Here is a 27,993-nt window from a genome sequence, read left to right as displayed (position 1 = left end):
CACTACAAGTGCTTAAGCTGAAGTTGTGGCGATGCTGAAGCAAGTAACCAGACACAAACGAGAAACAAAGCAGAAGGAAACCGATATTGAAGTAGAGTTTATGGAGCCGGCGATGACATTCACAAGCTGCTGTGTTTACAAATTCTATCCAATCAAGCAACGCAACACGGAAATCAGCTTCTCACAGCAAGGCACCTGGAACGGAAAGAGAAATTGAAAGACTTAGATCAAAAACAGTAGTTATCAGAAAATCCAAATACTAAATATAACATCAGTTCCAGCAAAGACCTTGCAGCCATCTTCCTTAAAACACCACTGGAGAAAAATCGTATCTTCCAGCTGCTGGAGAAATGCAGGACTGAAGATGCAGCACCAGTGTTAGAAATCACTTACTAGTGGCACAGGATCAAGGAATGTCAAGAGGTGCAATGACAATTGACCCAAAGACTTTGTGGATGTGAGCAATTTGCAATTCACCTCCATTAGGGACGTGGCTTCATGAGTAACCCAGAGATCTAGGTTAATGGTTCAAATCCCATCACTGCAGCTGGTGGAATTGAAATTCAATCGTTAAAACTAATCTCAGTTAGTGGTGACCATGACAACTATTATCAATTGTGATTCACTAATTCCTTTAGGAAAGGAAATCCGTCCTTATCTGCTCTGGCCTATGTGTGACTCCAGAGCCACAGCAATGTGGGTGACTCTCAACTGCCCTCTGAAATGACTTAACAAGATACTTGGTTCAAGAGTGATTAGGGATGGACAATAAATGTTGACCTTGCCAGCAATGCCCACATCCCATGAAATAAAAAAAGTGGAATTTGACAGTGTGGGGCAATTATTAACTTACATCAGCTGTTTGGCTGAGGAAATGTGAAAATTTTCTTTTTCGTTTGGCATTTTCAGAACGAGCTGAAATACAGATTCACTGAATTGGGAGATAATGTTTGTGTTTGCACCAATGCTGCTGCTGTAACAGGCAGCTGGTGTGGTTGTGGGAATGAGGTAATGGTGAGGCAGTCTATGTTGCATCGCCAAGCCCTTGGTTGAACGGAAGCTGAATTAGACAATACTAAAGAGATCAGGGAAGCTTGTTGCAAAACAGTGGGTGGGATTTTCCACGCAATCGGCTGCATATTTCATGGTTGTGGAGGCAGCTCGCCATTGGCTAGCAGCAGGATCTTCTGGTCCCACTATCAACGTAGCTTCTAGTTGAATGCTCCTCTTTGCATTCTGCAGTTTGGGATTTCTTGACCCTGGGCTGATCTGATGAAGGATTCCATTTGCCTTCCTGTCAGTTTGGATCATGTCTCTCATCATTAACTGACACCAAACTTCCAAAAGATCCCAAAGCTTTCTTTTTGACAGCTACCCCTGCTGACCACCTCTGTTTCTCTGGCAACAGCACATTCCCCCAAATGGAACTGCTTACTGCCCTGTTCAATTAGCTATCTATAAAATTAAATTCCCAAATAATCTGAGCTGTTCAGTGCACTGAATGACTTCTCCTAAAGTCGGAGGCTGAGACCAGTTTTGGTACCATTTCATCTGAGTCAGCCTTGTTCAGCACAATGGCTCTGAAACTGCAGGGTTGTGTTCTCTCTGTACAGGGTTTTCAGTCACTAGTGGCATTTGAAAAGATTGATTTACTTTTTAACCTGTTCCAGAAGCAGATTTATGATATTTACATTGTATTCCTCATTTCCAGGGTTTGGTGTGGCTGAAGGATAGGGATGCTACCAGCTGCAAACTGTGTGAAAAAGAGTTCTCCATCTCTACAAGGAAGGTAAACACAAGTAACTTGACAGCAGATAAAGCGCCTTTGTGAAGTATAATCTCAAAGTTAGAAACCAAAATACTGCTGCCAATCTGAAATGAAAACAGAAAACACTGCTGTCCTGTCAGTGCCATTTCCTGCTCTTGTCCTGAACAGGAAAATTTAATCAACTTTGCTCCCATGTTCCAACCTTTGCTCTCCTTCGCATGGTCCATCTCCATTTCGACTAATATTCGTATAAGACCAATGAACCCTGCAACAGCCTTGCTGACACTTCCTCATGATTCCTATTTACATTCCATCAGTTGTTCCAGCTTCTCGTTGTCCATCGCATCTGTTCTGATGATGCTGCTGCCTTCCCCTAGCAGCTCTTTTTTGACCAGCATTCCTGATTTCTGAACCAAGGAATCAGCCCCCATTGTGGTTTGAGAGCCCTCAAGTATTTTCTCTTCCTTCACTTCTGCTCTCACCCTTCCCCTCCCTCCCTCCCAAAACAATGATAGGTTTCCTTTTGTCCTCACCTTCCACTTCACCGGCTTCCTTGTACAACAGATCATCATTCCTGTCACTTCCAACTTTATGCCTCCACCAAACAACATCTTTTCCTCCTCTGGTTCCACGTTCCAAAGGGAGTGTTTCTTCGACACACAGGTCCAGTCCACAATCAATCCTCCCTTTCCCACAGCACCTTTCTATTCAAACACAGGAGATGCAACATCTTTTACCATCTCCCTTCCCACCATCCGAGACCCCAAGTAATGCAGCAATTTACTCATTGCGAATACACTGCCAACGTTATGGCATGCACGGGAAGACATTCGCACTCGTGACAGCTTTGCAGAACACCTTGTCAGTCTGCAAGTGGGAGCTTGAGCTTCTAGCTGCAGTCATTCCAATTTCCCATACTGCTGCCATTTACAGTGTTCCAATGAAGCTGAAGGAACAGCGCCCAATCTTTCGGCATGTCGTCTGGACTCAAAATAGATTTAAATTTTAGATTGTAACTGCTGCCTACATCTTGCCTCTGCTAGTTTTGGTTCTCTTGTTTTTGCTTTTTGGACAATAGCTGTTTATTCACACCTCCTCCAGCCAAATCTTTAGGTTCTGGTCCCATTGTCATGCCCTTTGGCTTTGCGCCATAAAATCTTTGGTCATCTAATCTTTCCAGTCTTCTCTTTCTGTTCTTCCTCCACTCTCCCCACTTTAACTTGCTTAAAACCAATTGCATTTCCTAATGTTTCCCAGATCTGATGAAAGGTCACTGACCTGAAGTGTTAACTTTTTCTTCTTTCTCCACACTGTTAGACCTGCAGAGTATTTCCAGCATTATCTGGTTTTGCCTCAAAATTATAGCTTGGCCATTGAGGGGTGATGGCAGGAAGCACTTGGGCAGAGTGGAAAGCTGAAACTCTGCATCCCCTACAACCCAAAACCTTCCTCCAAACCCACCAAAAGCTGGTGAGGCAGAAAGTTGTAACCATTTCGAAACAGAAATTGATCATATTAGCAAAGATATTCTTTGTTATGGAACCAAGGCAGATGGGAGTTAAAATCAGCTATGACCTCTTGGTATCCTCTTGCTTCTATTGCACATCTTGTCAATGAAGCACTTTTCTTATTTCAGCAGGATCACCTTTCAACTTGGGCCAAATCCAGTCATCACTGATTCAAAGCTCCTTGAAACAAACACTAAACAGAAAATGTAGACCAGATGAATCAAATTCCATCCAGTGAATCAGCAGCACAATGGTTTGCACTGCTGCCTCACAGTGCCAGGTTCAACTCCAGCCTCGGGTCACTGTGTGGAGTTTGCATGTTCTCCCTATGTCTGAATTTCCTCCAGGTGCCCTGGTTTCCCCTCTCAGTCCAGAGATGTGCAGGTTAGGTAGATAGGCCATAAGTTGCCCTTGGTTTCCCAAGATGTGTAAGTAGGGTGATGAGAAGGGAAAATATATGGGGTTAGAGTCATAGAGGTTTACAGCATGGAAACAGGCCCTTTGGCCCAACTTGTCCATGCCGCCCTTCTTTTAACCGCTAAGCTAATCCCAATTGCCTGCATTTGGCCCATATCCCCTATACCCATCGTACCCACGTAACTGTCTAAATGCTTTTTAAAAAATAAAATTGTATCTGCCTCTATTATCTCTGGCAGCTTGTCCCAGACACCACTCTCTGTGAAAATATTTCCCCCCGGATACTTTTGTATCTCTCACTGTAAACCCATGTCCTCTAGTTTTGGACTCCCTTACCTTTGGGAAAAGATTTTGACTATCTAGCTGATTTGTGCCTCTCATTATTTCATTTCACTTCACTTCAGAGTGACCTCTAAGATCACCCCTCAGCCTTCTATGTTCCTGTGGAAGAAGTCCCAGTCTATCCAGCCTCTCCTTATAACTCAATCCATCAAGTCCCAGTAGTATCCTAGTAAATCTTTACTGCACTCTTTCTAGTTTAATAATATCCTTTCTATAATAGTTTGACTATTATAATAGGGGTTACGGGGTTAGGGCCCAGGTGGGATGCTCTGTCAGAGTTGGTGCAGACTCAGATGGGCTAAGTGGCAGCCTTCTGCACTGTAGGGATTCTATGAAATCTATCCTTAATTTGACACCTATCCCACATTACATCTACGTTGGGAGTTTTTAATTGCTCGTTGTAGAGGGAACGTTATTCTGTACCTAACCAATGTACATGCCTTGGGAGTATTTAACATAGAAATTTGATATTTGAATTCAGAAAAACATTCCTACCTTGATGAGAACAAAAATATTATTGTTTGTCTCGGGGTGAGCTTCTTAGCAATTGTTATATTAAGATCCATTCTTCATCAGTGACTTGTGTATGAAATTGCAGTGTGCAGAGACTTGCTTTTGAAATGTTGTGAAGCTGCAGATTATTCTCAGGAGTGTTCCTCCACCCTCCTCACCGCCTGAGGCTTAGGTTCTGCCTCTTAGATCCCTCAGTACTTTCCTTCACCTTGTTCAGCTGCAAGCGTAGACAATCATTTACAGCAGACAGCTCACAGCCAGCACCCAATCCTGTCCATATAATTTTCCTGCCTGCAGAATCTAGATGAAAAATTGGGAAGCTCTATCTGAGCATGTCTCCTTTCTTTTCAAAGTAGTTGGATTTATCATTGTCTAAATCTTCATCTGCAACTTCATTTGATTCAATCCCCATTAAAGTTGCACATTTGTACATCAGTTTCCCCATGTAAGGCTCAACACCTCATCCACCGCCTTGGCTTTGGTTTGTTATGCTGCCTTTCTGACATGCAGGCTTGATAAGCAGGAAGACGGATACAATTTCTTCCGTGCCCTTGCATAACTCTGTTCCCTATCGCTCCTAATAACTGACCCAAGTTGAACCAGACTGTTTGCAACCTTGGCATTGTAACTGACGTGAAGGTAAATTTATAACTCCGTATCTGCTCCAACGCCTATTTCCACCCTCTTACCATTGCTGATTACATCCCTGCCCTCAGCTTATCTATTTGCTCCAGGCCTACAACCCTTCATTAATACAATGTCCATCAACTCTGAAGTGTTCCTGATTTTCCTTTCTCCTCACCATTGGCGGTTGTTCCTGCAGCCATCAGTTCCATAAGCCTCTGATTGATGTACTTCACTTCCTAATAGCCCACATCAGACAAAGCCAGTGGGGTTTGGAGTGTTTTTCCATCTTAAAGTCAGCACATAAATGTTGAACTTTACTGTCGTGACATACTTTACACTTATAGTTGAAGCTCTAATTTGTCATTATTCTCTTTAGCATCACTGCAGAAACTGTGGCGAAATCTTCTGCAATGCTTGCTCCGACAACGAACTTCCTCTGCCCTCCTCTCCGAAACCTGTGCGTGTGTGCGACACCTGCCATGCGCTACTATTGCAGCGATGTTCCTCCAACACCACCTGAGATTCCAGGCCTAGCCTCATGCTGGCAGTCACCAAGCTTAGATCTTTGGACAAGTTTGCCTTTTTTTAATAAATCTGTGATTTCCCCATCAAAAATGTTGAGCAGCTAATGAATGTACTATAAGCAGGCAAGCTATTATAACTGATTCATGACCTCTGATCAGAACCCTAAATTGTAAAAGTGGAAACTCCTGTCCCTCAATGCTGTAAAAGGTGGCGGGGGGTGTGTGTTAGAGACTGAATACATGAAATATAAATGATAAAGTACTGTATTTGTAGAACTAAATTACATTCAGTGAAAATGGTGTCCTGGATTCTTTAGTTCACCTTCTAGTTACAGAGCTAGAGCAAGGTTAGTACAAAACACTGATGAAGATAAAGCATGAACGTGCTCTAAATTTGATGACTGTTCTATGGTGATCCAGTAGCAAAATGGATTTGGTGGGGAATTGTGTTTAAGATTCTCACTAGGTGTACAAGTGCATTCCTGCTCAAAGACCATAATAACCCAGAATAGCAACAAGATTTGTGCTTCTGATCTACAATAATCAGGAGTAAATGGAGTTTATAGGTTCAACGTGAACTTGCAATTTCTTGTTCAGTGAAGTATTTAGTAATTTTATACTAGTCACATTTCTACCGGTTACTGGGCAGTCCACAGCACTGCTCCATCCCACTGACTCAACTGCAAGCAGGCACTGATTTAAGTCAGTATAATTTTAACAAAATGTATTTAATGTGATTGTGTTTGCTTGAAAAGCTGAACTTGTGCTAGTGTATATGATTTGTTTGTGCCTTTTCAATTACACTAACCAAGGAGGCAGTAATGGGATAACATGTGACTTCTCTGAATTAATCTATTTGTTTAACACAGTGCAAGTGGTAAACTGGTGTCTACTAACATGGTGGCAGTAGAGGTTTTATATTAAAATCTCTACTTGTTCGAAGGATATTTGTCATTAAAGATTGTTTTAACTCTATATACTAGCTTTGTTCCTTGTGTACAGATGAACACTCAGGTCTGTAGGCCACAGGCTAAAACTGTCCTTTATTGGTAATTAAGTCTTTAAACAATAGTCACAATAGAAAATAAAACATATTTCAAACATCCCTCACCTTGATTAAAGAAACCCACTACATATAAATGACCAGGTTAAAACCATTTATATAACTTGTGTTAAACCCTAGAACCCTTACAGTGCAAGAGGTCATTCATTCAACTCACTGAGTTTGCACTGACTTGTGTATTTGATTAACGCCCTATCCAACATATCTTTGGACTGTTTTTCAGCTAGGATCCAACAGATGGTCTATTTCAGGAAAAGTATGAACTCCATGTACCTGTAAATAATGCAGGCAAGCACACAGACAGTGAAACAGCAAGTTTACCCCAGTCTGTGGCATAGAAACTCATACCTGGCTGGCTGACCACTGTATGCACCAACTGACTTTTAGTAGGCTATGAATTGGTTAAAGCACATTGCCTTCAGCAGTTTGTAATAGGCAGAGTACTAACTGTACTTAACCAACTGGTACTGAATGTGCAAATTACACCAAAACCAAGATTGTAATACATTTATACTTGCTAAAGTATTTGTACAGAATTCTGCAAAGGAACATGTCCAGGCATTGTACCTTTTTGAATTAAAAAGCATGGGGGCCAACACTGCATTCACCTGTTAATCAGTACCCTTTTCACATACAGTATGAATCACTGCTCATCCTGATGAGTGCAAAGAGAATCCCTATGTGCAGGAGGACATAATTTTCTGTTATGTGGATCAACCAAAGTCCCACATATACACCCTGCTAATCCCCCAACACTAATGTCAATTTAGCATAGCCAATCAACATAACATCACATCTTTGTCTGTGGGAGGAAATCCACAGACATGGGGAGAATGTGCAAATTTATCAGTGGCCCAAGCCAGGAATTGAACCCAGATCCCTGGCACTGTGAAGCTGCAGCACTAACCACTATGCCACCCCAATAGCACATCTCTTCTCAGCAATACTCAATTCCTTAAGTAAAAAATATTTAATGGGTGCTTAGTACTAAACAAACTGCAAATTTTAATTTAAGCACAAGCTTTTAGGGTCTCCTGTTTTGTAATGAGACTACTGCCAGTCACAATCAACCATTTCAAAATAGTTTTAAAAATTTTATTACATGTGGGATATTTCACGAGAATTTTCTTACCACAACTAAATAAGGAAAATAGAAGCAAAAATGAAATCTGAAAATTTGAAGGAACATTATCACCAACTTAAAATAGTAGTATACAGATCCTGTTATAGAAACAGAATTATTGACTCAGAACTAAGTCCTGCAGAATGTGAAAACAAAATGTCTAGTAGTGGCCAATGTCATCTTGGGGTTGTGCAGAATTACTGGTACATCCGCCATGCTCCGCTCCCACCCATGCCCCCCATTCCTCCCATGTTACTCCCCATTCCCATGCCTCCAGAGTTGCCGTAGTATCCCCCAGCACCGTTGCTGCTTCCACCGTGCCGACCTAGAATGAAGAATTCAATCGTAAAGCCTACAAATCTTTTTAAAACAGTAATAAATGTTGCTAGTATGTTGAGTTATACAAAACTGGGGTCATTGTAAAAAAAGGGAATTACTTACTTTATCCTGTAAAATATTCTTCAATTAATGAAAATTTTTCATTTTACTCTAGGATACCTGTAAGTATTTTGATTAAAGTGCTATAAGCCTTTTAGCAAGAAATCCAACATACAGACATGGGTCCACCAAACCCTACACAAACTTAATTTTTATTCATTTGTGGTGCAAGGATGCGGCCCACCCCTAACTTTGCAGCAAAGATGGTGGCAAGCCACCTTCTTGAACCTGTGCCATTCATATGGTTATAGGTACAAGACATGCCAGGAGCAGCAACAGGTATACCTAAAATGTGGTGTCAACTAAGCAGGTCTACACATGAAGCAATTCCACAACAAACATATCAAACCTAAGCTCTGCAATCGTGCCATATCCAACTGTGGACGGTACTGGACAATCAAAACAACTCACTGGAGGCAGTGGCTCCACAAATAGCTCCATCCTCAATGGCGGCGGAACCCAGCACTTAAGTGCAAAAGACAAGGCTGAAGCATTTGCAACAATCTTCTACCAGGAGTGCTGAATGGCTGATCCATTTCAGTGTACTCCAGGGGTCACAGCATCACAGATGTTGGTGTTCTGCCAATTTGATTAAGTGATATCAAGAAACAGCTGAAAGCACTGGATATTGAAAAAGCAATGGACCCTGACAGGATTTCAGCAATACCCTTGGAAGACTCATGCTCCAGAACTCCTACCCAAGCTGTTCCAGGACACCTACAACACTGGCATCCACCCAGAAGTTTGGAAAGTTACGCAGGTATGTCCTTCATGGGTATACAAGTAACAGGACAAATCCAAAATCAGTCAATTACCACCTGATCAGTCTACTCAATCAATGAAGTGATGGAAGGGGTCATCAACAGTGCTATCAAGCAGCATTTACTCAGCAATAACCTGCTTACTGATGCTGAATTTGGGTTCTGCCGAGGTCACTAGGCCTTAATTCAAGCAGACAAAAAGAGCTGAAACCCAGAGGTGAGGCGATTGTGACTGCACATAAAGGCAACATTTGACTGCGACATCAAGGAATGCTAGCAAAATTGGAGTCAATGGGAATTGGGGCAAAAACCTCCACTGGTTGGAGTCATACCTGACATAAAGGAACATGGTTGTGGTGATTGAGGTCAATCATCTCAGTTCCAGGTTATCATTGCAAATAGTCCCCCACGGTACTTCTCTTGGCCCAACCATCTTCATCTATGACTTTCTATAAGGTCAGAAGTTGAGATGTTCGCTGATGACTGTACAATGTTCAGTACCATTCACGACATTCAGATAGAGCAGCAGTCTATGCCAAACACACCAAGACCAGGACAATATCCAGGAGTAGGCTTGAATGTAACATTTGTGGCATGCAAGAGAGAACCATATCATCACCCCATGACATTACCTTCCCACTAACAGTATCAGAAACTGAATTGGCCATATAAATACTCTGGATAAAACATCAGTTGCAAGGAATTCTGTGGTGAGTAACTCATCTCCTGACTGCCCAAAGCTGTCCACCATCTACAAGACAAGTCAGGAGTGTAATGGAATACCTGCCTGGATGAATGCAGCTCTAAAAATACAAGCAGTTTGATACCATCCCGCTTGATTGGTAGCCAATTTACTGAATCCCTACTGTGCAGGAGTAGGCCATTTGGCCCATCTACACTGACAACAATCCCACGTAGGCCCCATCGCACAACCCCACATATTTACCTCACTAATCCCTCTAATCTACACATCCAGGGATACTAAGGGGCAATTTAGCATGGCCAATGCAGCTAACTCTGGAGGAAACCCACACAGACACAGGAAAAACATGCAAACTCCTATAGACAGTGACCCAAGCCAGGAATCTAATCCAGGTCCCTGGTGCTGAGGCAGCAGTGCTAACCACTGTGCCATCTGCCAATCAGCTCACCGCCACCTTCTCAAGGGCAACTAAGGAAGGGCAATAAATGCTGGTCTAGCCAGTGACATCCAAATCCCATAAATGAATAAAAAATGCCCACAATGGTCTTCCATGCATCTGCTGCCTTTGTGCTTCTAGGTGGTAAAGTTCATGGGTTTAATAGATGATGCTGAAGGGGTGTTGGCAAGTTGTCGCAGTGCATCTTATAGGAAGTACAGTTACAAATGTGAACAATTAGTGGATGGAGCACTGATTGTGCTGGTTAGTGTCACACTTCTTGAGAAGTTGCAATCATTCAGGCAAATGGGAAGTATTCCATTACATGCCTATCTTTTGGTTTGCAGAAGGTGAATCATTCTCCTCAAAATTTCAAACATCTAACCTGGTTTTGTAGCCACAGCATTAATATGGCTGATCCAGTTCAGCTTCCAGTCAATAATAATCCTCAGGAGGTAGATAGTGGGGGAATTCAACAAAAGTAACGGCAATGTATGCCATGGGGAGATGGGTCACTCTACACTTGAGAGGCAATAATATTACTCGCCATGCATCAGCCAAAGCCTCAATGTTGTCCATGGACACTAATCGAGTTATGAATGAAATCATCAGCAAGCATCCCTATTTTTGTTCTGTTGGAAGAAAGGTGAAATCAACCGAAGATGGCAGAACCTTGGGCATTACCCAAGGAACAAATACCATAATGCCCTGGAGCTGAGATGATTGGCCTGTAATAACCACAATCATCCCATTTTATGCTAGATATGATCTAACCCAAGCATGCAAACAGGAAACAGTAGGAATAAACAGGTCTTTTTCCTAACTGGCAGGTAGTGAAAATCACAGGGGTTAGTGCTGGGATCCCCATTATTCACACACCAATGAGTAAGTTGAGATGACAAAGCTAGGTGGGAGGGCGAGCTGTGGGGAGGACAGAGATGTTTTAGTGTGATTTAGACAAGTTGAGTGAGTGGGCAAATGAACAACAGATGTAGTATTATGTGGATAAACGTGATGTTTATCCATATAATACTACACATTTGGTAGCAAAAGCAGGAAGACAGATCACCTGAATGGCATAACTTGGAAGGAATGTGCAGCGGGACCTGGGTATCCTCATATACGACTCACAAAGTAACAGCAAGCAGTAAAAAAAAGACAAAATGGTATGTTGGCCCTCATAGCAAGAGGATTAGAGTACAGGAGCAGGGATGTCTTGGTGCAATGTTCTTGCTATAGAGGGTTGGTTAAAGATTATATTTGCTGGAGTTCAGAAGAATGGAGTTATTTGCTGGAGTTCAGAAACCTATAAAATTCTAACAGGACTAGACAAAGTAGATGCAAGGAGGATGTTCCCAATAGTGGTTTGCAACATCCAGAACCAGGGGTCATAGTCTGAGGACACACAAGAGACTGTTTAGGACAGAGATGAGAAATTTCTTCACCCAGAGTGTGGTCAGCCTGTGGAGATGAAGCTGGAGCTATTGAGATGAAGTCCCATCTTCACTTTTGAGGATACTATTCCATCAAGCTGTGTGGCACTACCACTATGCTAAATAGGACAGATTCAGAGCACATCTGGCAGCTCAACGATGGATGTCAATCCATGAAGTGCAGTGAGCAATCTGCAGCAACAGGATTGTATTAAACCATAATCTGTAACCCAGCATAAACTCTGTCTCCTGTTCCAGAAGCAACATCATGTATACCTAAGTGATAGCCCAACTTGGTGAAGCTACCAGGGCATCACATGTATGTCAAACAGCAGAAGCAGCATGCCAAATCTCCCAAAACCAGTGGAGCAACTCAAAGTCCCGCAGTCCAGCCACATCCAGTTGTGAATGATGGTGGACAATTAAACAACTAACAGAAAAGACTCCACAATACCCCCATCTTCACATCAGGGAGCCTAACACATCAGCACAACTCAAAGCTAAAGCATATGCAAACAGAAGTGTGGCAATTTTAAAAATTTATTCACGGGACATGGGCATTGTTTGTTAGGCTAGCATTTACTATCCATCTCCAATTGCCCTAGAGAAAGTCCTTCTTGAACTGCTACAGTCTACAGTGCTGTTCAGAAGGGAGTTCCAGGATTTTGACTCAGCAACAATGAAGGCATGGTGATACTGAATCACAGAAACCCAACAGTGCAGGAGGCAGCCATTCAGCCCATCAAGTCTGCACCGACCATAACATTATCCAGACTCTACCCCCCTTAACCCAATGTATTTACCATAAGAATGGGGCAATTTACCATGGCCAGTCCATCACACAGTGGCAACTGTGGTTAACACTGATACCTCAGCGCCAGGGACCCGAGTTCTATTCCTGGCTTTGCCTGCGTGGAATCTGCACGTTCTTCCAGAGTCTGCTCCAGCTTTCTCCCACAGTCACAAATACATGCTGCTTAAGCCTATTCAACCATGTGGAATATTTCCCAAACATGGATAGAAGAGCTGAATTCTAAGGGTGAGACAAGACTGGCTGCTCTTAACATGTGTGTAGCACAAAAAGCCTGAGCAAAATTGAAGTCACAAAGAATCAGGTGGAAAACGCTCCATTGGTTGGGATTATACCTCATACAAAGATGGTTATATTGTCAGGTTGAAGGCCAGATATCTCATCCCCAGGACATCACTGCAGTGTTTCTCAGGATACCACCCAAGGATCAACTTACAGCTGCTTCATTGACCTTCCCTCCCTCATAAGGTCATAAATTGGGATGGTCTTTGATAATTGTGGAATGTTGATCACCACTCACGGCTCCTCAGACACTGAAGCAGTCCACGTCCATATGCGACAAGATCTGTACAATATTCAGGTTTGGGCTGATAAGTAGTAAGGAATCATTCACGTTGCACAAATACCAGGCAATGACCAAGTGAAAAATTGAAACACCTGCACGTGATATTCAACAGAATTCCCCCCATTAGCATCCTGCGAGTTACCATTAACTAGAAATTGAACTGGGTGAGTCACAAAATTTGTGGCTACAAGAGCAGATCAGAAGCTAGAAATTCTGTAGCTAATAAATTACCTCCTGACTTTCAAGTCAAGAATGTGATGGAATGCTTTCCATTTATCTGGAAGAGTGCATTTCCAATAGCAAACAAGCATCCCACTCGGTACTCCATCCACCACCTGAAAACATTCACTCCCTCCACCATCAACACAGTGACAACTCACCAAGCCTCCTTAGAAAGCACCTTGCAAACCCACGAGCACATCATCTAGAAAGACAAGGACAGCAGATTCACGGAAATACCACCACCTGCAAGTTCCCCTCCATGCTACATATCATGCTGATTTGGAAATATATTCCTTCGTTATCATAGCTTAAAATCCTGGAACTCTGTGACAAAATTCAAGTATACCCGCACTACATGAACTGAAGTGATTCAAGGTGGTTCTCGTCACTAACTGCTCAAGTGCAATTAAGGACGAGCAATGATTGCTGGTCTTGGTATCAAAGCCAGTTACTCTCACCTCTAGAATTCAGCTCTTTTGTTCATGTTTAGACCAAGGCTGTAATGAGGTCTGGACCCAAGTCACAGAATCCTACAGTGCAGAAAGAGGCCATTTGGCCCATCAACTTTGCACCGACCACAATCCCACCCTGGCTCTTTCCCCATAACCCCATGATTTTACCCTAGCTAGTCCCCCTGTCACTAAGAGGTCATTTATCATGGCCAATCCACCTAACCCATACATCTTTGGAGTATGGGAGGAAACCCACACAGATACGGGGAGAATGTGCAAACTCCATAGACAGTGACCCAAGCCGGGAATCGAACCCAGGTCCCTGACACTTGGGGCAGCAGTGCTAACCACAGTGCCACCATGTCACTCCGAGTATTATTGCAAGTCAGTCTGGAGAAACCCAAACTAAATGTTAGTGAGCAGGTTATTGGCTTGTAAGTACAACTTGACAGCACTGTCAACAACTCCTTCCATCACTTTATTGGTGATCAAAAGGAAGCTGATGGGGCAATAATTAGCTGGATTTGATTTGTCCTGCGTTGTGTGGACAGGACACATGCAGTTTTCTATACTGCCAGGTAGATACTAGTGTATCTGTACTGGAACAGGTTGGCTAGGGGCGATGGCCAACCACAGACTTTGCAATATCCAATGCTTTAATGTAAAAGGTAATATTGTGGAGTGAAGCTAATTGGTTGAAATCTGGCACCTGGAATGGTTGGGACCTCAGCAGGAGCCAAAGGCAGATCATCCACTTGACATTTCTGGCTGAAAACTGTTGTGAATGCTTCAGCCTTTTCTTTTGCACTGGCATATCAGATTTTCCCCACTGTGCATCCTAGTGTTTTTGGAGCCTCATTTTCCTTGTAAGTTGTTTAACTATTCATTATCATTCACAACTGAGCATGACAGGACTATAGAATTTGAATCTGATCTGCTGGTTATAGGATTACTTTGATCTGTTCGTGCACACAAACCAGTTTCACAATGGATAATCTTATAGCAAGTGCTCCCACACTGTGGATTTCCCACTGGGGCTAGAGTACTAAGGCAGCAACAGTTTGTCAATGGGGCAGCTTTGCATTTGGTTAATCAATTATAATGAAGGAGATACTTTGAATAAACACCGTGGTGAATGGTGGGCCACTTCTGAGATTGATAGTAAGGCACACAGATGCATATGGTAACTCCCAGAATTTTCAAAACCTCAACTCTCACTCTGAGGTCACACTGTCAATCAAAATGGTGCCTGAGTGGGCAATGTTTTGGAAGCAGTATTCTGTAGTCTAAGAGTATCCATTGGAACTTAAATCATTCAAATATCATGCCTTCAAGTGGAAATAACAGACTGCAACTTTCCTTACCATAAGAGCCCATATTGCTCTGGCCCCCGTAACCAGCATAACTGGACATCCCATGATTCCCCGAGCTCCCATAACCACCCTGGTTCCCTGCAGGAGAAAAGAGGCCTTTAGATACATATACAAATTAAAAATACCACAAAGCAAGCTTGAAATTCAACTCACCCATTCCATAATTACTGCCATAGCCACCAGATCCTCCTCCAGCAGTGGAGTTCAAAAACAGCTCAATGTATCGGTGTTCTGAAACAAAATTAGCAACTTACACAAATGCTTTCATCAGGCAAATATCTCTTCACACTTCTTAGAACCACAAAATCCCTACAGAGCAGGTGACCATTTGGCCTATCAAGTCTGCAAAGAGTCTCTGAAACAGCATCTTACCCAGGCCATAGCCCCATAACCCCACACATTTAGTATGGTCAATCCACCTAACCTGCATATCTTTGGACTGTGGGAGGAAGTCCACACAGATACATGAAGAACGTACAAACTCCACACAGTCAACCAAGGCCAAAAATTCAAACCCAGGTCCTTGGTGCTGAGAGGCAACAATATGCCACAGGATTTCACAGTAAAACATTCTGCAAATTATCTAAACCAGATAACACTCACCTATGCACTAAATCTGGGAACATTTTCAGGCATTTAAAATACCCAGTAGAATTGTTATGCTGACATTTGGAGGTATGGTGGTGTAAGGCAAGAAAGACTGATTTGAAATCTCATCATTACAATTTTGAGAACGTAAATTCTGCAGAATAAAAATCTAGTATCATTGAAGATGACCACAAAGCAGTTGGTCTATATTTACTAACATGCTTTAAGGAAGAAATCTGCCTGGGTCCGGCCTCCATGTGATTCCACACCTACCACAATGCAGTTATTTCTTAACTACCATCCAAATGGCCTCGGAAACCACTCAAAACACTCGCAACAATTCAAGACAACAACCTTTACAACAAAATTAGGAATGAACAGGAATTCCTGACCCTGCCAGCAGCATCCACATCTTAATGATTAAAACTAGTTTCGTTTACAATTAGGACACTGATCATTGTCTTGAACTGGATTCAATGAGGTGGGGGGAGGGGGCACTGTCCCCATCTAATCAGATATAATGGAACTGTGCATTTTAACACCTAGCAACCTTCAAATGGTGACCTCTGCAGTTTCCAGCTATCGCACTATCTGCTGAATACACAGTCATCTTTCTCCAGAAGAAAACGCTTCTCTTCAACCTTCAATGGCCATTACTGCCTACAACAATCTGCGTTAACCACTGGTCACAGACAAGGTTACACAGAGGATAGCAGCAGCTAATCCTACACAGCGGCGCTTGTTAATTTACACACTGGATCCCAGGTAGTAGAATGGGCCTTGGTTACATTTTATTTCAACCCACAAGGAAATGATTCCCCAATGGGACAGACTGAAGGATACAGCACAGATTTGAAATAGAATTTGGGAACCTCCTGTATACAGCTCACTACGTAAAACAGATGGGGGAGCCCAGGTGACTAAGTTATCATTACTAACTTACGCATGTGTGCTTTATCCTTAGACATGGCAGCTACTGCATCCTCATGCGTGGCGAATTCAACATCAGCCTCCCCTGTAGCTCGACCATCACTTCCATACTCCAGATGAATACGCAAAGGATTCAGAGGAGAAAAGAACTATAGGATTAACAAGATGGCAAAATTAAATAGCAGAACTTAACTTCATTAATAAGTGATTTTAATGTCTGTGAAGGTGGAAAATGGCCACACAATTTAAGAGTAGCTGTGGTTTATCACAGAAACCTACATGGGCGACATCATCCTCTCTTGCCCGGAATGGCAGGCCCCGCATGTGCACAAAGTGTCCACTCATGTAGCCCGAGCTGGCATCTCCAGCCCCTCCGTATCCATGGTTACCCATACCTTTCAACAAAACAACATATATAACTTTAAAATATGCTACATAAATAAAGTATTCCCAAGCCTGTCACACGAGCATTATAAACAAATGATGCTAAGCCACATGATGAGACAAGCTGAAATGCGGAATGTGATAGTGCCAATGTGTGGTGAAAAGTTCATCTCGGGAATCAAACAAGACAGCAAACATTACTAACAGTCTGGTTGAAAATCAGCCTTTTGCCAGCAAAAGGGAGAGCATAGCCAGGCAATGGAGCTTGTCGCAGGGATCTAAAACAGTGGTTTCTGTCTTCCCAACATTTAATCTTAAAAATAATTTCTTTATATTCTGTACTGAAAATCAACAGTGGAGGAGTCAATAGAGGGAGTGGAGAGATAGAGCTAGGTGTCATTACTCGCATGTGAAAATAAACGCTGGCTAAACCTGATATCCCCAATATTCTTTCACATCTGTCTCTCTTTTTCTACGGGAATGGAGCTAACGGCCATTCTGAAGGGCACAGCAGGCTGAAAGATAGCAGGATCAGAGTAATGGTTTTATTGGGAAAGAAGTGCTAGTTAGGCGAATCGGCCATGCTAAATTCTCCCTCAGTGTACCTGAACAGGCGTCAGAGTGTGACAACTAGGGAATTTTCACATTAACACTGCAATTAAGTTACTGTAAACCTACCTGGAGATCAAGATGCAATTCAGCAGTTATGGCAAATTAAATATAAACAGCTAAATGTTTTGGACTCAAAGTGCAGCAAACAAATTGGGTAGAGGCCAAATGGTAGTGTGTGGAAGAGAAATGTGAGTGGCAGACGATACGAGAAAGTGATCAGAGATGGCCTTGTGCAAGACCACATGAGATGGCAAAGTCAAAGGAGAGACTGTGAATATGAGTTGGCGAGTTTACGTGGAGCAGAAGAGGGAAGTTAGATGTGAAAAATCACCAAAGTTGAGAAATTATTCAGTTCAGAAGCTGAGAGGGGAAAACAGTTAAGATATCTTGGGGAAAAACAGCAGAAATTGAGGTTAAGTTTGAAAATGTGATTCAGCTTGTGCCACTCTGCCTGCATTGGCAGTCAACAGCACCATCAAGAAACTAACAGATTCCATTAACTGTACCAACCATCCCTTTTTCCACTTCCCCCTACCCCACAACATCCAATCAGGTTTCCTGACCCCACTGAAAAAAAAATGCAGGAAGAATAAAGATCAGACATACCTCTGCCGCCTCTCATTGCCCCTGGTCCATCGTAATCATCATTGCCATAGCCATAGTTGTCATATCCATTGTAATCATCATAACCACCATACCCTGCACAAACATTAGTCCACACGTTACTTAGGACTGTTGTGAAATGATTGCTATGATCTGTCAGTTAGAAAACTTTGCTAAGCACTGGGAATCTGAAGGAGCAAAGCAGGCAAAAATCTAGTGGGAAATTGTGTCTCTCTCTTTAGTTTTACAAAACACACTGAATTACGATACGTAATATGCTGCCTGAAAGGGAATCTGAAGCAGGTGTTGCAAAATAAAAATCGGTAAATACTTGAAAACAATTGCAGCCGATGGAAAAAAAGGAGTAGGACTAGCCCTTTCAAAATAGTGTCATAGCTACAAAGGACCAAATGGCCATCTTTCCTGCTCTATCATTCAATGATCAGTAAAGCTGGACACACCACAGTTCTACCAGTATTCCAACATCACAACAGTCTCAGCCATCATATAAAAAGAAACACAAAGTATTACATTGACATATAAATAAACCTTTACTTTTCCCATCAGTATAAAATACAATAAAGTACTGCTGTTCAAATCACTCATGCATAAAAGACACAGAAAAGTTGTCTCAAAAATACCAAACTTTGTCTTGAAATCATAAAGAAGCAAATTACCCAAAGACATACTGTGCTGAGAGCAAGGAGATGGATTCTAGAGGGGGATTCTGATGGATCCTGTGCTGGAGGAGCCACATGGCTCCTTGAGCCTGTTTCTCCAGTCACTATCACCAAGTTTCAGGAATCCTGAGTAAAAACCTAAACTAGATACTCAATGATAGAACACTACAGCACAAAAAGAGGCCTTTTGGCCCTTCCTGGCTGTGCCAAACCATTTTTCTGCCTAGTCCCACTGACCTGCACCTGGACCATATCCCTCTCATCGATGAAGCTGTCCAAGTTTTTCTTAAATGTTAAAAGTGACCCCGCAGCTCATTCCACACTCCCACCATTGTGTGAAGAATCCCCCCCCCCACCCAAAATTCCCTTTAAACTTTTCCCCCTTCCCCTCTAGTTATTTGCTCCCCTGGCCTCAATGGAAAATGCCTGCTTGCATTCACTCTATCTATACGCATCATAATCTTATACACCTCTACCAAATCTCCCCTCATTCTTCTACGCTCCAGGGAATAAAGTCCTAACCTATTCAACCTTTCTCTGTGACTAAGTTTCTCAAGTCCCAGCATCATCTTTGTAAACCTTCTCTGCACTCTTTTAACCTTATTAATATCCTTTCTGTAATTAAATGACCTAAACTGCACACAATCTCTAAATTCGGCCTCAATGTCTTATACAACCTCACCATAACACTCCAACTCTCACACTCAATACTTTGATTTATAAAGGCCAATGTACCAAAAGCACTCTATGACCCTATTTACCTGTGATGCCACTTTTAGGGAATTCTGTAACTGTATTCCCAGATCCCTCTGTTCTACTGCACTCTTCAGTGTCCTACCATTTACCTTGTATATTCTACCTTGGTTTGTCCTTCCAAAGTGCAATACCTCACACTTGCCTGCATTAAACTCCATCTGCCACTTTTCAGCCCATTTTTCTAGCTGGTCCAAATCCCTCTGCAAGCTTTGAAAACCTTCCTCACTGTCCACTACTCCTCCAATCTTTGTATCATCAGCAAATTTGCTGATCCAATTTACCACATTATCATCCAGATTATTGATATAGATGACAAACAACAATGGACCCAGCACTGATCCCTGTGGCACACCACTGGTCATGATGTGGGTATGCCGGCGTTGGACTGGCGTAAACACAGTAAAAAGTCTGACAACACCAGGTTTTAGTCCAACCTATTTATTTGATAATATACTCACAAGCTTTCGGGGTTAGCCCCTTCACCTGACAAAGGGGCTAACCCTGAAAGCTTGTGAGCACACCACTGGTCACAGGCCTCCACTCAAGACAAGCAATCCTCCACTACCACTCTCTGGCTTCTTCCATTGAGCCAATGTCTAATCCAATTTACTCCCTCTCCATGTATACCTAGCAACTGAACCTTCCTAACTAACCTCCCATGCAGGACCTTGTCAAAAGGCCTTACTGAAGTCCATGTAGACAACATCCACTGCCTTCCCTTCATCCACTTTCCTGGTAACCTCCTCAAAAAACTCAGATTGGTTAAACACGACCTACCACGCACAAAGCCATGTTGACTCTCCCTATTAAGTCCCTATCTATCTAAATATTTGTAGATCCAATCTCTTAGTACTCCTTCCAATAATTTACAAACTACTTATGTTAAACTTACCAGCCTATAATTTCCCAGATTACTTTTTGAGCCTTGTTTAAACAACAGAACAACATGAGCAATCATCCAGCACCTCACCCGTGGAGACCGATATTTTAAATATATCTGCCAGGGCCCCTGCAATTTTAACACTAGTCTCCTTCAAGGTCTGAGGGAATACCCTGTCCTGTCCTGGGGATTTATCCACTCTGATTTGCCTCAAGACAGCAAGCTCCTCCTCCCCTTTAATCTGTATAGGTTCCATGACCTCCCTACCTATTTGCCTTATTTCCATAGACTCCATGCCAGTTTTCTTAGTAAATACAGATGCAAAAAACTTGATAAATCTTTTTTAAATGCTGGGCCAAGGGGAAAAATGTTAAGTGGTTATCATCATCCCAGTTCATAATAATTCCACCCTAGCCAAAAGAATTTAGAACTTGTTTTGATGGGTTATTTTCATGTCATCAGAACCCACTCATTTAGACCATATATGGCAGTGAGAGAGGTCTGTGCAACTGAATGTGCATCAGCCTTGCACCTTGTATCCCCTATTTCTACACCCCTCCATCTCAATCCATTTACTGCTTTTTATTCTGATCCAGAAAATAGCACAGAATCAACTCAAAGGCTCCATTCAGCATGTGGAGTCATAAATGCAGATGTAGATACTATTTTATACATATCTTGAATGCGTGAAAAAACAAGATTCCATTTAACCAAAACTTACCACCACCATATCCTCCACCTCCACGCCGCATTCGGTCATAAATGCTCCCACGTTGGGGACCAGAACCAAAGTAACCACCTCGAGGCATTGGCCTATCATATGGGCCTGGTCTCTGCCCCATCAACCTCTTTGGTGGATCATAGTACGCTCTGACCTCACCTCTACTGCTTTTGAAGATCTCAATATACCTAAATCACAGTGAGTACAGATTAACATTCAGGAGAAACAGTATTGAGAAAGATATTCTGGATAGCAATTAATAAACTGAATGCAAAATATTTAAATACATGCGTCAGCTTACTTTAGAACACAATCTACGAGCAGTTTCTAGTGCACACCAACACTACACAAATTTAACATTGATTCCTACACAACACAAATTGTTTTAATTTAAGGATTTCTCAATGGAGCAAGCGTATTGTTTAAAGTTGAACAATTTTTGATACATTAATGTTTCTACCATTTTGTTAAGCAAGTAATTTCCTTAAAGCTTGGAGACCAAAAATGAGCTAGATTCTAATACATGAAAATATGGTTAAGTATAACACAATCGAAAAGGTGTAGTTACAATAAATTAATATGGATCATCTTGGGCATTCACTGATCTGCAGCTTGAAAAAAGATAGGAGAGCTCCAGCTAAGATCTGGATCGATAAACTGGCAGCTCCAAAGAAGGGCATGACACACTGGGCAAATTAAACCAAGACATGTAGAAAGCAGTGGAAGGGCAGCAAGGTCATGCTAGAGAGCAAAATTCAGTGTAGAAGGTGTTGAGCACAAGAGGAAGTAACACGAGTGAGCAAGCACTGTGCTGCCAATGATGGCAAGGTATGGGGAAAATGAAACATTACTGCCGGTGAACCAAATCAAAAAAGGCTCAAGCACCTCAGACATACAGGTTTTATACAGCAAGCCACTCAGAATTTGAGGCAGCTGTGAGACCTTTCAAACAAAAACAGGCAAAACATCTGTAGACCATTTTTGCTGGATTTTTTTGACCATTAAATTTTACTGAATTTATTCATTGTATATTCACTATTTTAATTGGCACAGCTAAAATGAAGCTACATCTGTAGCTTTTACCAGGGAATCTCAGGATTATAAAACAGCTATATAAAGACCATCTTATATTGGTGTACGAATATTGTTCAGAACAGAGTGCAAGATCAGTGTGTCGTCCCAGCCTCAGTGTCATATACCAGCACCCAGCGTTTAAACTTGACTTTAAGATGAATAACCAACCCGTCCGTCCATCCCCACCTGTGCCCTATTCTTTCCTTGTGTTTCCCCAGTGCTTTTTCTGCTATCTCCTTTGAAGCAAACTGCACGAAGGCCTCCCCTGTGCTTCTCCCCTGGTAGTCCATCGGCAAAGTTATCCCATTTGGCACGATTTCCAACCCTTTAACCCAAGGACAAAATAACCCCATCAAGGGGAACAATATTAAATGATGCACAATTCCCAACAATATCTACAAATATATAAAAAAATTAAAAACCCAGTTACCAACAGATAAAAATGCAAAATGCTTATAGATCTATATGTAAAACTTCAAGACAATTAAGAACAGCTTATATTCGTGATCCAACTTTCACATTGAAGTTGAACACTTTTATAAGTCAAAGTAATTGGTTAAACAGTGCATGTCAACTTCAAAACTCATTTCAATTATAACTCTTGAAAATGGAACTGCTCTGGTATATGGCAGTAATTGTTGGAAACAACCTCCATTTTCTTTCTCCCAATTCCACTACAATCGGATAATTAAAAATTATTCAGGTCACAGTGCAGATACTCTTGTCTGAAGTTACATTTAGGTACCACACATCACCAACAAAAATATATAATGCAGTATCTTGCTTGCTTTAGACATTTTTGTCTTAATATAACCAAAAATTAAAATCCAGTAAAAGCACAAGTCTTGATATTGCTGTCATTTAAGGCTTTAAATTTACACTACAAATACACAGTTCAGAAAATTCAGCAGTTAAACATTTCAGATAATGGTACTCATTGAAAAGTTTGATACCATTCATTCAATATATACACTGTCTAAGAATACAAAATTAACAGCTGAGTGAGTGAAAAATACCTGTGAAAAACTGAACAATTTCCTCTTTGCTGCAGCCAAATGGAAGCCCACGAAGTCGCACTGTGCCATCGTTGGATGTGTCAGGATGGCTGGTACCACTATGTTTCAGAACCCAATCCATCTCACTGCCATTGGATTTGAAAACTAGGAGAAAAATAGCACACACTTGTATACAAACCGTATAAACCACAGAACTTCTGACAATTCAATACACGACCCACATGAGCTCAAACCGGGCACAGAGGGTCCAAAGAAATTTCTTTTAATGCGACAACTGATATAAAATACTTCAGGAAAGGTCTACCAGTTAAAAATCAAAATTGAAACCGAAGTCTGTGAGGCAATTCTTGTTTCTCCATCCACTTCTGCTGCGCCTTCACCATTTTTCCACAAGGTTCACTACAGCAGCTTGGGCTGCTCTGTGCAAAGACAGCTGATCTAGGATCAGCATCTCCCTCAGGTGCTTAGGAGTCCTGATACCACGCTTAAACATCACAAACAGGCATTTGTACAGAAAATCAAAATGGCTAAGAAATGCTCACTTTGACATCTAGAGGATGACAATAGGAAGGTGGAAGATGTCATACTTCAAGCTGTAAAACCCTGGTTAGGCTACACCTGGATTACAGTGAGCAGTTCTAGGCGGTGCAAGGTAGATGCACACCAATACAAAGGAATTTTTTTTTTTACACACTGCCTGCTGATTTAAAAATATACCAACTAACGTACCTGTACCACAAGTATCAAACTAGACATCCCAAAAAGGGTTTTGAATGACGTCCTACCATTTGCAATGCCAGGTGAGTTATTTGACAGATTAAAGCCTTGCCATCCATAGATAGTTTGCCTTGGAGAACTGTCACTGAGATAATCTTGAAAGAAACACTACTGTCTTGCAAGCAGTAATTTTCTTTTGCAGTTGGTTTCTCAAGTTTCCATCCTTCACCCTTATATAGTGTCAGGAAAGGAAACTTGAGGCCTGGTCTGAGTTTCTCTGTGAACCTTTTTTTTGATGTGGAGATGCTGGCGTTGGACTGGGGTAAACACCAGGTTTAAGTCCAACCGATTTATTTGATAGTAAACTCACAAGCTTTCGAGGTTAACCTCTTCGTCAGGTGAATGGAGAGTTCTGGCCTCAGGCAGAGCATATAAAGCACAGACAGTTAACAGATTACTGATTAGAATGCAAATCTTTACACCTAACCTGTATTCAAGTCTTAAAGTGGCCGACAATGAGTGGAAGGAGCACTGATGATCAGTGCAGGTTAGGCGTAAAGATTCGCATTCTAATCAGTAATCTGTAAACTGCCTGTGCTTTATATGTTCTGTCTAAAGCCAGAACTCTCCATTCACCTGACAAAGAGGTTAACCTCGAAAGCTTGAGTTTACTATCAAATAAATCGGTTAGACTTAAACCTGGTGATGTCAGACTTCTTACAACCTTCTTTTGAACATTCACTTATGGGGTGTGGACACCAATGGCTAGGCCAATATTTACTGCGTATCCCCAACTGCCCATTGTGATAACGAGCTGCATTATTGAACCACTGCAGTCCACGTGTGCAGGTACACCCACAATGACCCAATGACAGTGAAAGAACACTGATACATTTCTAAGTCAATATGGCAAGTGACTTGGAGAGCAACTTCAAGGTGGTGGTATTCTTAAGTGTCTGTTGCTCCTGACCTTCAACAGGATGTGGAATTGGAAGCTGCTGTCTAAGGGGCCTTGGTGAGTTCCTGCAGTGAATCTTGTAGATGATACACAGCTGGCAGTGTTCAATGATGGAGGGATTGAGTGGTTGTGGATAGGATGCCAATAAAACAGGCTGCTCTGCCCTGAATAACGTTGAGTTTCATGAATGTTGGAGCTGCACTCATCCAAGAAATTGGAGAGCATTCTGCCACATTCCTATCTTGTGCCTTGTAGATGGTGGATAAGCTTTGGGAAGAGATCAGGTGTTATTTGCAGCAGGATTCTTAGCCTCTGACCTGGAGTAGTTACATAAATACTGTGGCTATAGGAGCAGATCAATTTCTGGTCAACAGTAATCCCAAGGTACTTATAGTGGGGATTCAGTGATGGTAATGCCATCGAATATTATGTTACTTGTCAGCCCAAGACTAGATACTGTTGGGCTGACAAGCCATACTGCATTTGCACATGGCTGCTTCAGTCACCAAGGAGTTGCAAATAGTGCTGCACATTGTACAATCATTCCCCTTTTCTAGTATTATAATGGAATGTCATTAATTGAGCAGTTGAAAATGGTTGGGCCTCAGACACCACCTGAACTCTTGCATTGATGTCTGCAGCTGTGATAATTGACCTCCAACCACCACAACCAATTTCCATTGTGCCAACCAGTGGAGAGGATTTTCCCCAATTTCCAAGAATCCAATTTTGCTAGGATTTCTTGATGCCACAATAAAACAAAACACAGGATCCAATAACAAAGGATCTGAACCCTTTTTTGGGAAAAATAATCAGAATCAACATTCTAATTAAGAGACACCAACCTGAAACATTAAATGTTTCTCTCTCCACAGATGCCACCTGCTAACTGAATGTGTCGAACACTCTCTGTATTTGCACCAGCCTCACAATTGTGGTCAGCTAGCCGAGCATACACTCAGAACGAAACTTCAATTTAAGTGGTACATGGCTCGGCTTGCCACTGAGCCACTAAACATACTTTGCAGAGACTAGCTTACAACCTTTTAGCCTCATCCCAAATGAGGATCTGCAGCGTATTCTCAACTCAGATCCAATTCACAAACGCAGTGCTCTTTAACAAAAGAAATCTTAAAGTGCTTCATTTGGTTGTTGAACCCAAGTAGACAAAAATGAATACATAGACAGAGTTCTTTAAAAATGAGATGAACAGCAGAGAATTCCAGAAGACAGGGTCAAACTCTAACAATAGAGTTCAAGGGGTCACATACTGCCTTTAGTAAGGAGTGAACATTGCACTCCTCATATCTTATCTGTCATGCAATATGTAACAAGGGAATTGACTGGAATATACAGAAGTTCCAGCACCAGTGCCACATTGGCCTGTCTTAGTTGACCTGTACTATCAGCAAGTTTGACCTTGCTGCCAAGGTACCTGGGCTACAACTAAACACAGGGCTAATAATTACTGACCTTCAATATACCTGTGGCCCATATACTTCCGATCTTTTGCCAAAGCTTTTTTGAAGTCTTCGGCATTACCCAAGTGAACATAAGCTTCGCCACTTGGTCGACCCTCTTTGGAGGTGGTGAACTGCACCCCATTCACCCCATTTCGGATATCACACTCTACAAAAGAGCACAAAAAAAAACAGCATAAACACGTACTGCTCTCAGGAGCAAATAAAATTAATCTCAACCACATGCTCATTACCTGAGAAGAACCGGGTCACTTCATCTGGCGTACACGACCATGGCAGACCACGCACTCGGACAACATAGTCCTCTTCTTTTGTGGGAACCTCAGGCTCTTTCTCTGTAATCGTAAACACTAAATAGTAGGTGGCTAAGGACTGCAGCAAAAGCCTTTTCCCACCGCCCCCCCCCAAGAAAATAAATCAATACCAACCTTCTTCAACTGCTGGTTCCAAATTGGTAAAGATTTCTGTGAAACAAACATATCTGATTTAGTTTTCAATCTCACTGGAATTACATTAATCAACAAATCACTTGGGATTCAATCCCTTCAGTTTGGTTTCAACCCTCGCCAGTTCTTTACACAGGATCAGCAGTTGCAGGATGCACTTTGGCAAATTCTATGACATTAAAGGCGCAACAGAGTTAAGTGTTGTCCCGCAACAGCAAACAGACCCCGACCCACATATTCCTGTTCAGATCTTTGTGCCAGTATCCAAAAGATAAAAATAAGACTGATCAGAAACCTGAAACAGAAACATCACTTCTTGGACTGGGCTGTGCTTCAGCATTACACTCCAACCTCTGAAGGCTCAAGTAACATTCTGCGGATTTCAGCACATGATACAAAGCTGATATTCCAACTCAGGACCTGAGGGGAGCGCCGCACAGTCCGGGGGGCTGGGGGGCGGAGAATTATCTAATTTAGACAGCTGTTTGATGGCCCCCGGCCCGGGGTGAGCCTCGGCAAGGCCCCCCCGGCCCCGGGGCGAGCCTCGGCAAAGACCACCCGGCCCCGGGACGAGCCTCGGCATGGATCCCCGGCCCGGGGCGAGCCTCCGCAAGGCCCCCCCGGCCCGGGGCGAGCCTCGGCAAGGCCCCCCCGGCCCCGGGGCGAGCCTCGACATGGATCCCCGGCTCGGGGCCAGCCTCGGCAAGGCCCCCCGGCCCGGGGCGAGCCTCGGCATGGATCCCCGGCCCAGGGCCAGCCTCGGCAAGGCCGCCGGCGCCATACGGTCAGCTTCGACAACACCCCGGGCGCGCAGGAGGCAGCACTAGGCTCGAGCTCTGGAATCTGATTACCATCTTCCTGTGCCATGATGTCCAGTCGGTCGGAGCTAACCCTTCAGCAAACGGGCGGATAGCGATTGCGGCGGCCTAACTCCCACAGCCGCACCCAACAAGACTGCTCAAAATGGCGCCGGCGCCAGCCCGCTCGACGGCAAAGCTCGCGAGAAACCGCTATAGCCCACCGCCCATTGGCTCAGGGCCTGGCAATCACCCACGAGCCGGACCACCA

The 27,993-nt window shown here is 42.7% G+C and overlaps 2 protein-coding genes across 6 annotated transcripts in view; one reads left to right on the top strand and one right to left on the bottom strand.

Moving 5' to 3' along the window:
* The window catches only part of rufy2 (RUN and FYVE domain containing 2), a 61,324-nt gene extending 55,564 nt beyond the window's left edge, over nt 1-5,760 (top strand). For both annotated transcript variants that reach the window (XM_080205387.1, XM_080205386.1), the window contains 2 exons: nt 1,712-1,789; nt 5,552-5,760. In XM_080205387.1, coding sequence (XP_080061513.1) covers nt 1,712-1,789; nt 5,552-5,695 — 222 coding nt within the window. In that variant the 3' untranslated portion in view covers nt 5,696-5,760. The remainder of the gene's footprint in view (nt 1-1,711; nt 1,790-5,551) is intronic.
* On the bottom strand, nt 80-27,908 carry hnrnph3 (heterogeneous nuclear ribonucleoprotein H3 (2H9)). Of its 4 annotated transcripts, none has more exons than XM_080205392.1 (14): nt 27,777-27,908; nt 26,908-26,943; nt 26,713-26,814; nt 26,472-26,627; nt 23,324-23,467; nt 22,494-22,632; nt 21,234-21,421; nt 18,200-18,292; nt 16,877-16,992; nt 16,611-16,746; nt 15,233-15,310; nt 15,071-15,157; nt 13,413-13,456; nt 80-195 (listed from the first exon to the last, which is right to left on the bottom strand). In XM_080205392.1, exons 1-13 carry the CDS (start codon nt 27,790-27,792, stop codon nt 13,422-13,424), a joined length of 1,326 nt encoding a protein of 441 aa, XP_080061518.1. In that variant the 5' UTR covers nt 27,793-27,908; the 3' UTR covers nt 80-195; nt 13,413-13,421. The 4 variants fall into 4 exon arrangements, with proteins under 4 accessions (XP_080061518.1, XP_080061519.1, XP_080061516.1 ...); XM_080205391.1 differs by lacking the exon at nt 80-195 and adding an exon at nt 8,101-8,210; XM_080205393.1 differs by lacking the exon at nt 13,413-13,456.
* Nucleotides 27,909-27,993: the final 85 nt, after the last annotated feature.

This window comes from Carcharhinus amblyrhynchos, chromosome 17 (genome assembly GCF_965287045.1).
Source record: "Carcharhinus amblyrhynchos chromosome 17, sCarAmb.v2.hapA, whole genome shotgun sequence".
NCBI classification, from domain to species: Eukaryota; Metazoa; Chordata; class Chondrichthyes; order Carcharhiniformes; family Carcharhinidae; genus Carcharhinus; species Carcharhinus amblyrhynchos.
This window is presented reverse-complemented; position numbering and strand designations above follow the sequence as displayed.

Coding starts and splice junctions, on each gene's coding strand:
- hnrnph3 (XM_080205390.1), bottom strand. Junction 22,633..23,323: donor AATTGTTCAGTTTTTCACAG/GTATTTTTCACT, acceptor CTTGGGTTAAAG/GGTTGGAAATCGTGCCAAAT. Junction 15,311..16,610: donor TAAGGATAAAGCACACATGC/GTAAGTTAGTAA, acceptor ATTTTGTTTCAG/AACACCGATACATTGAGCTG.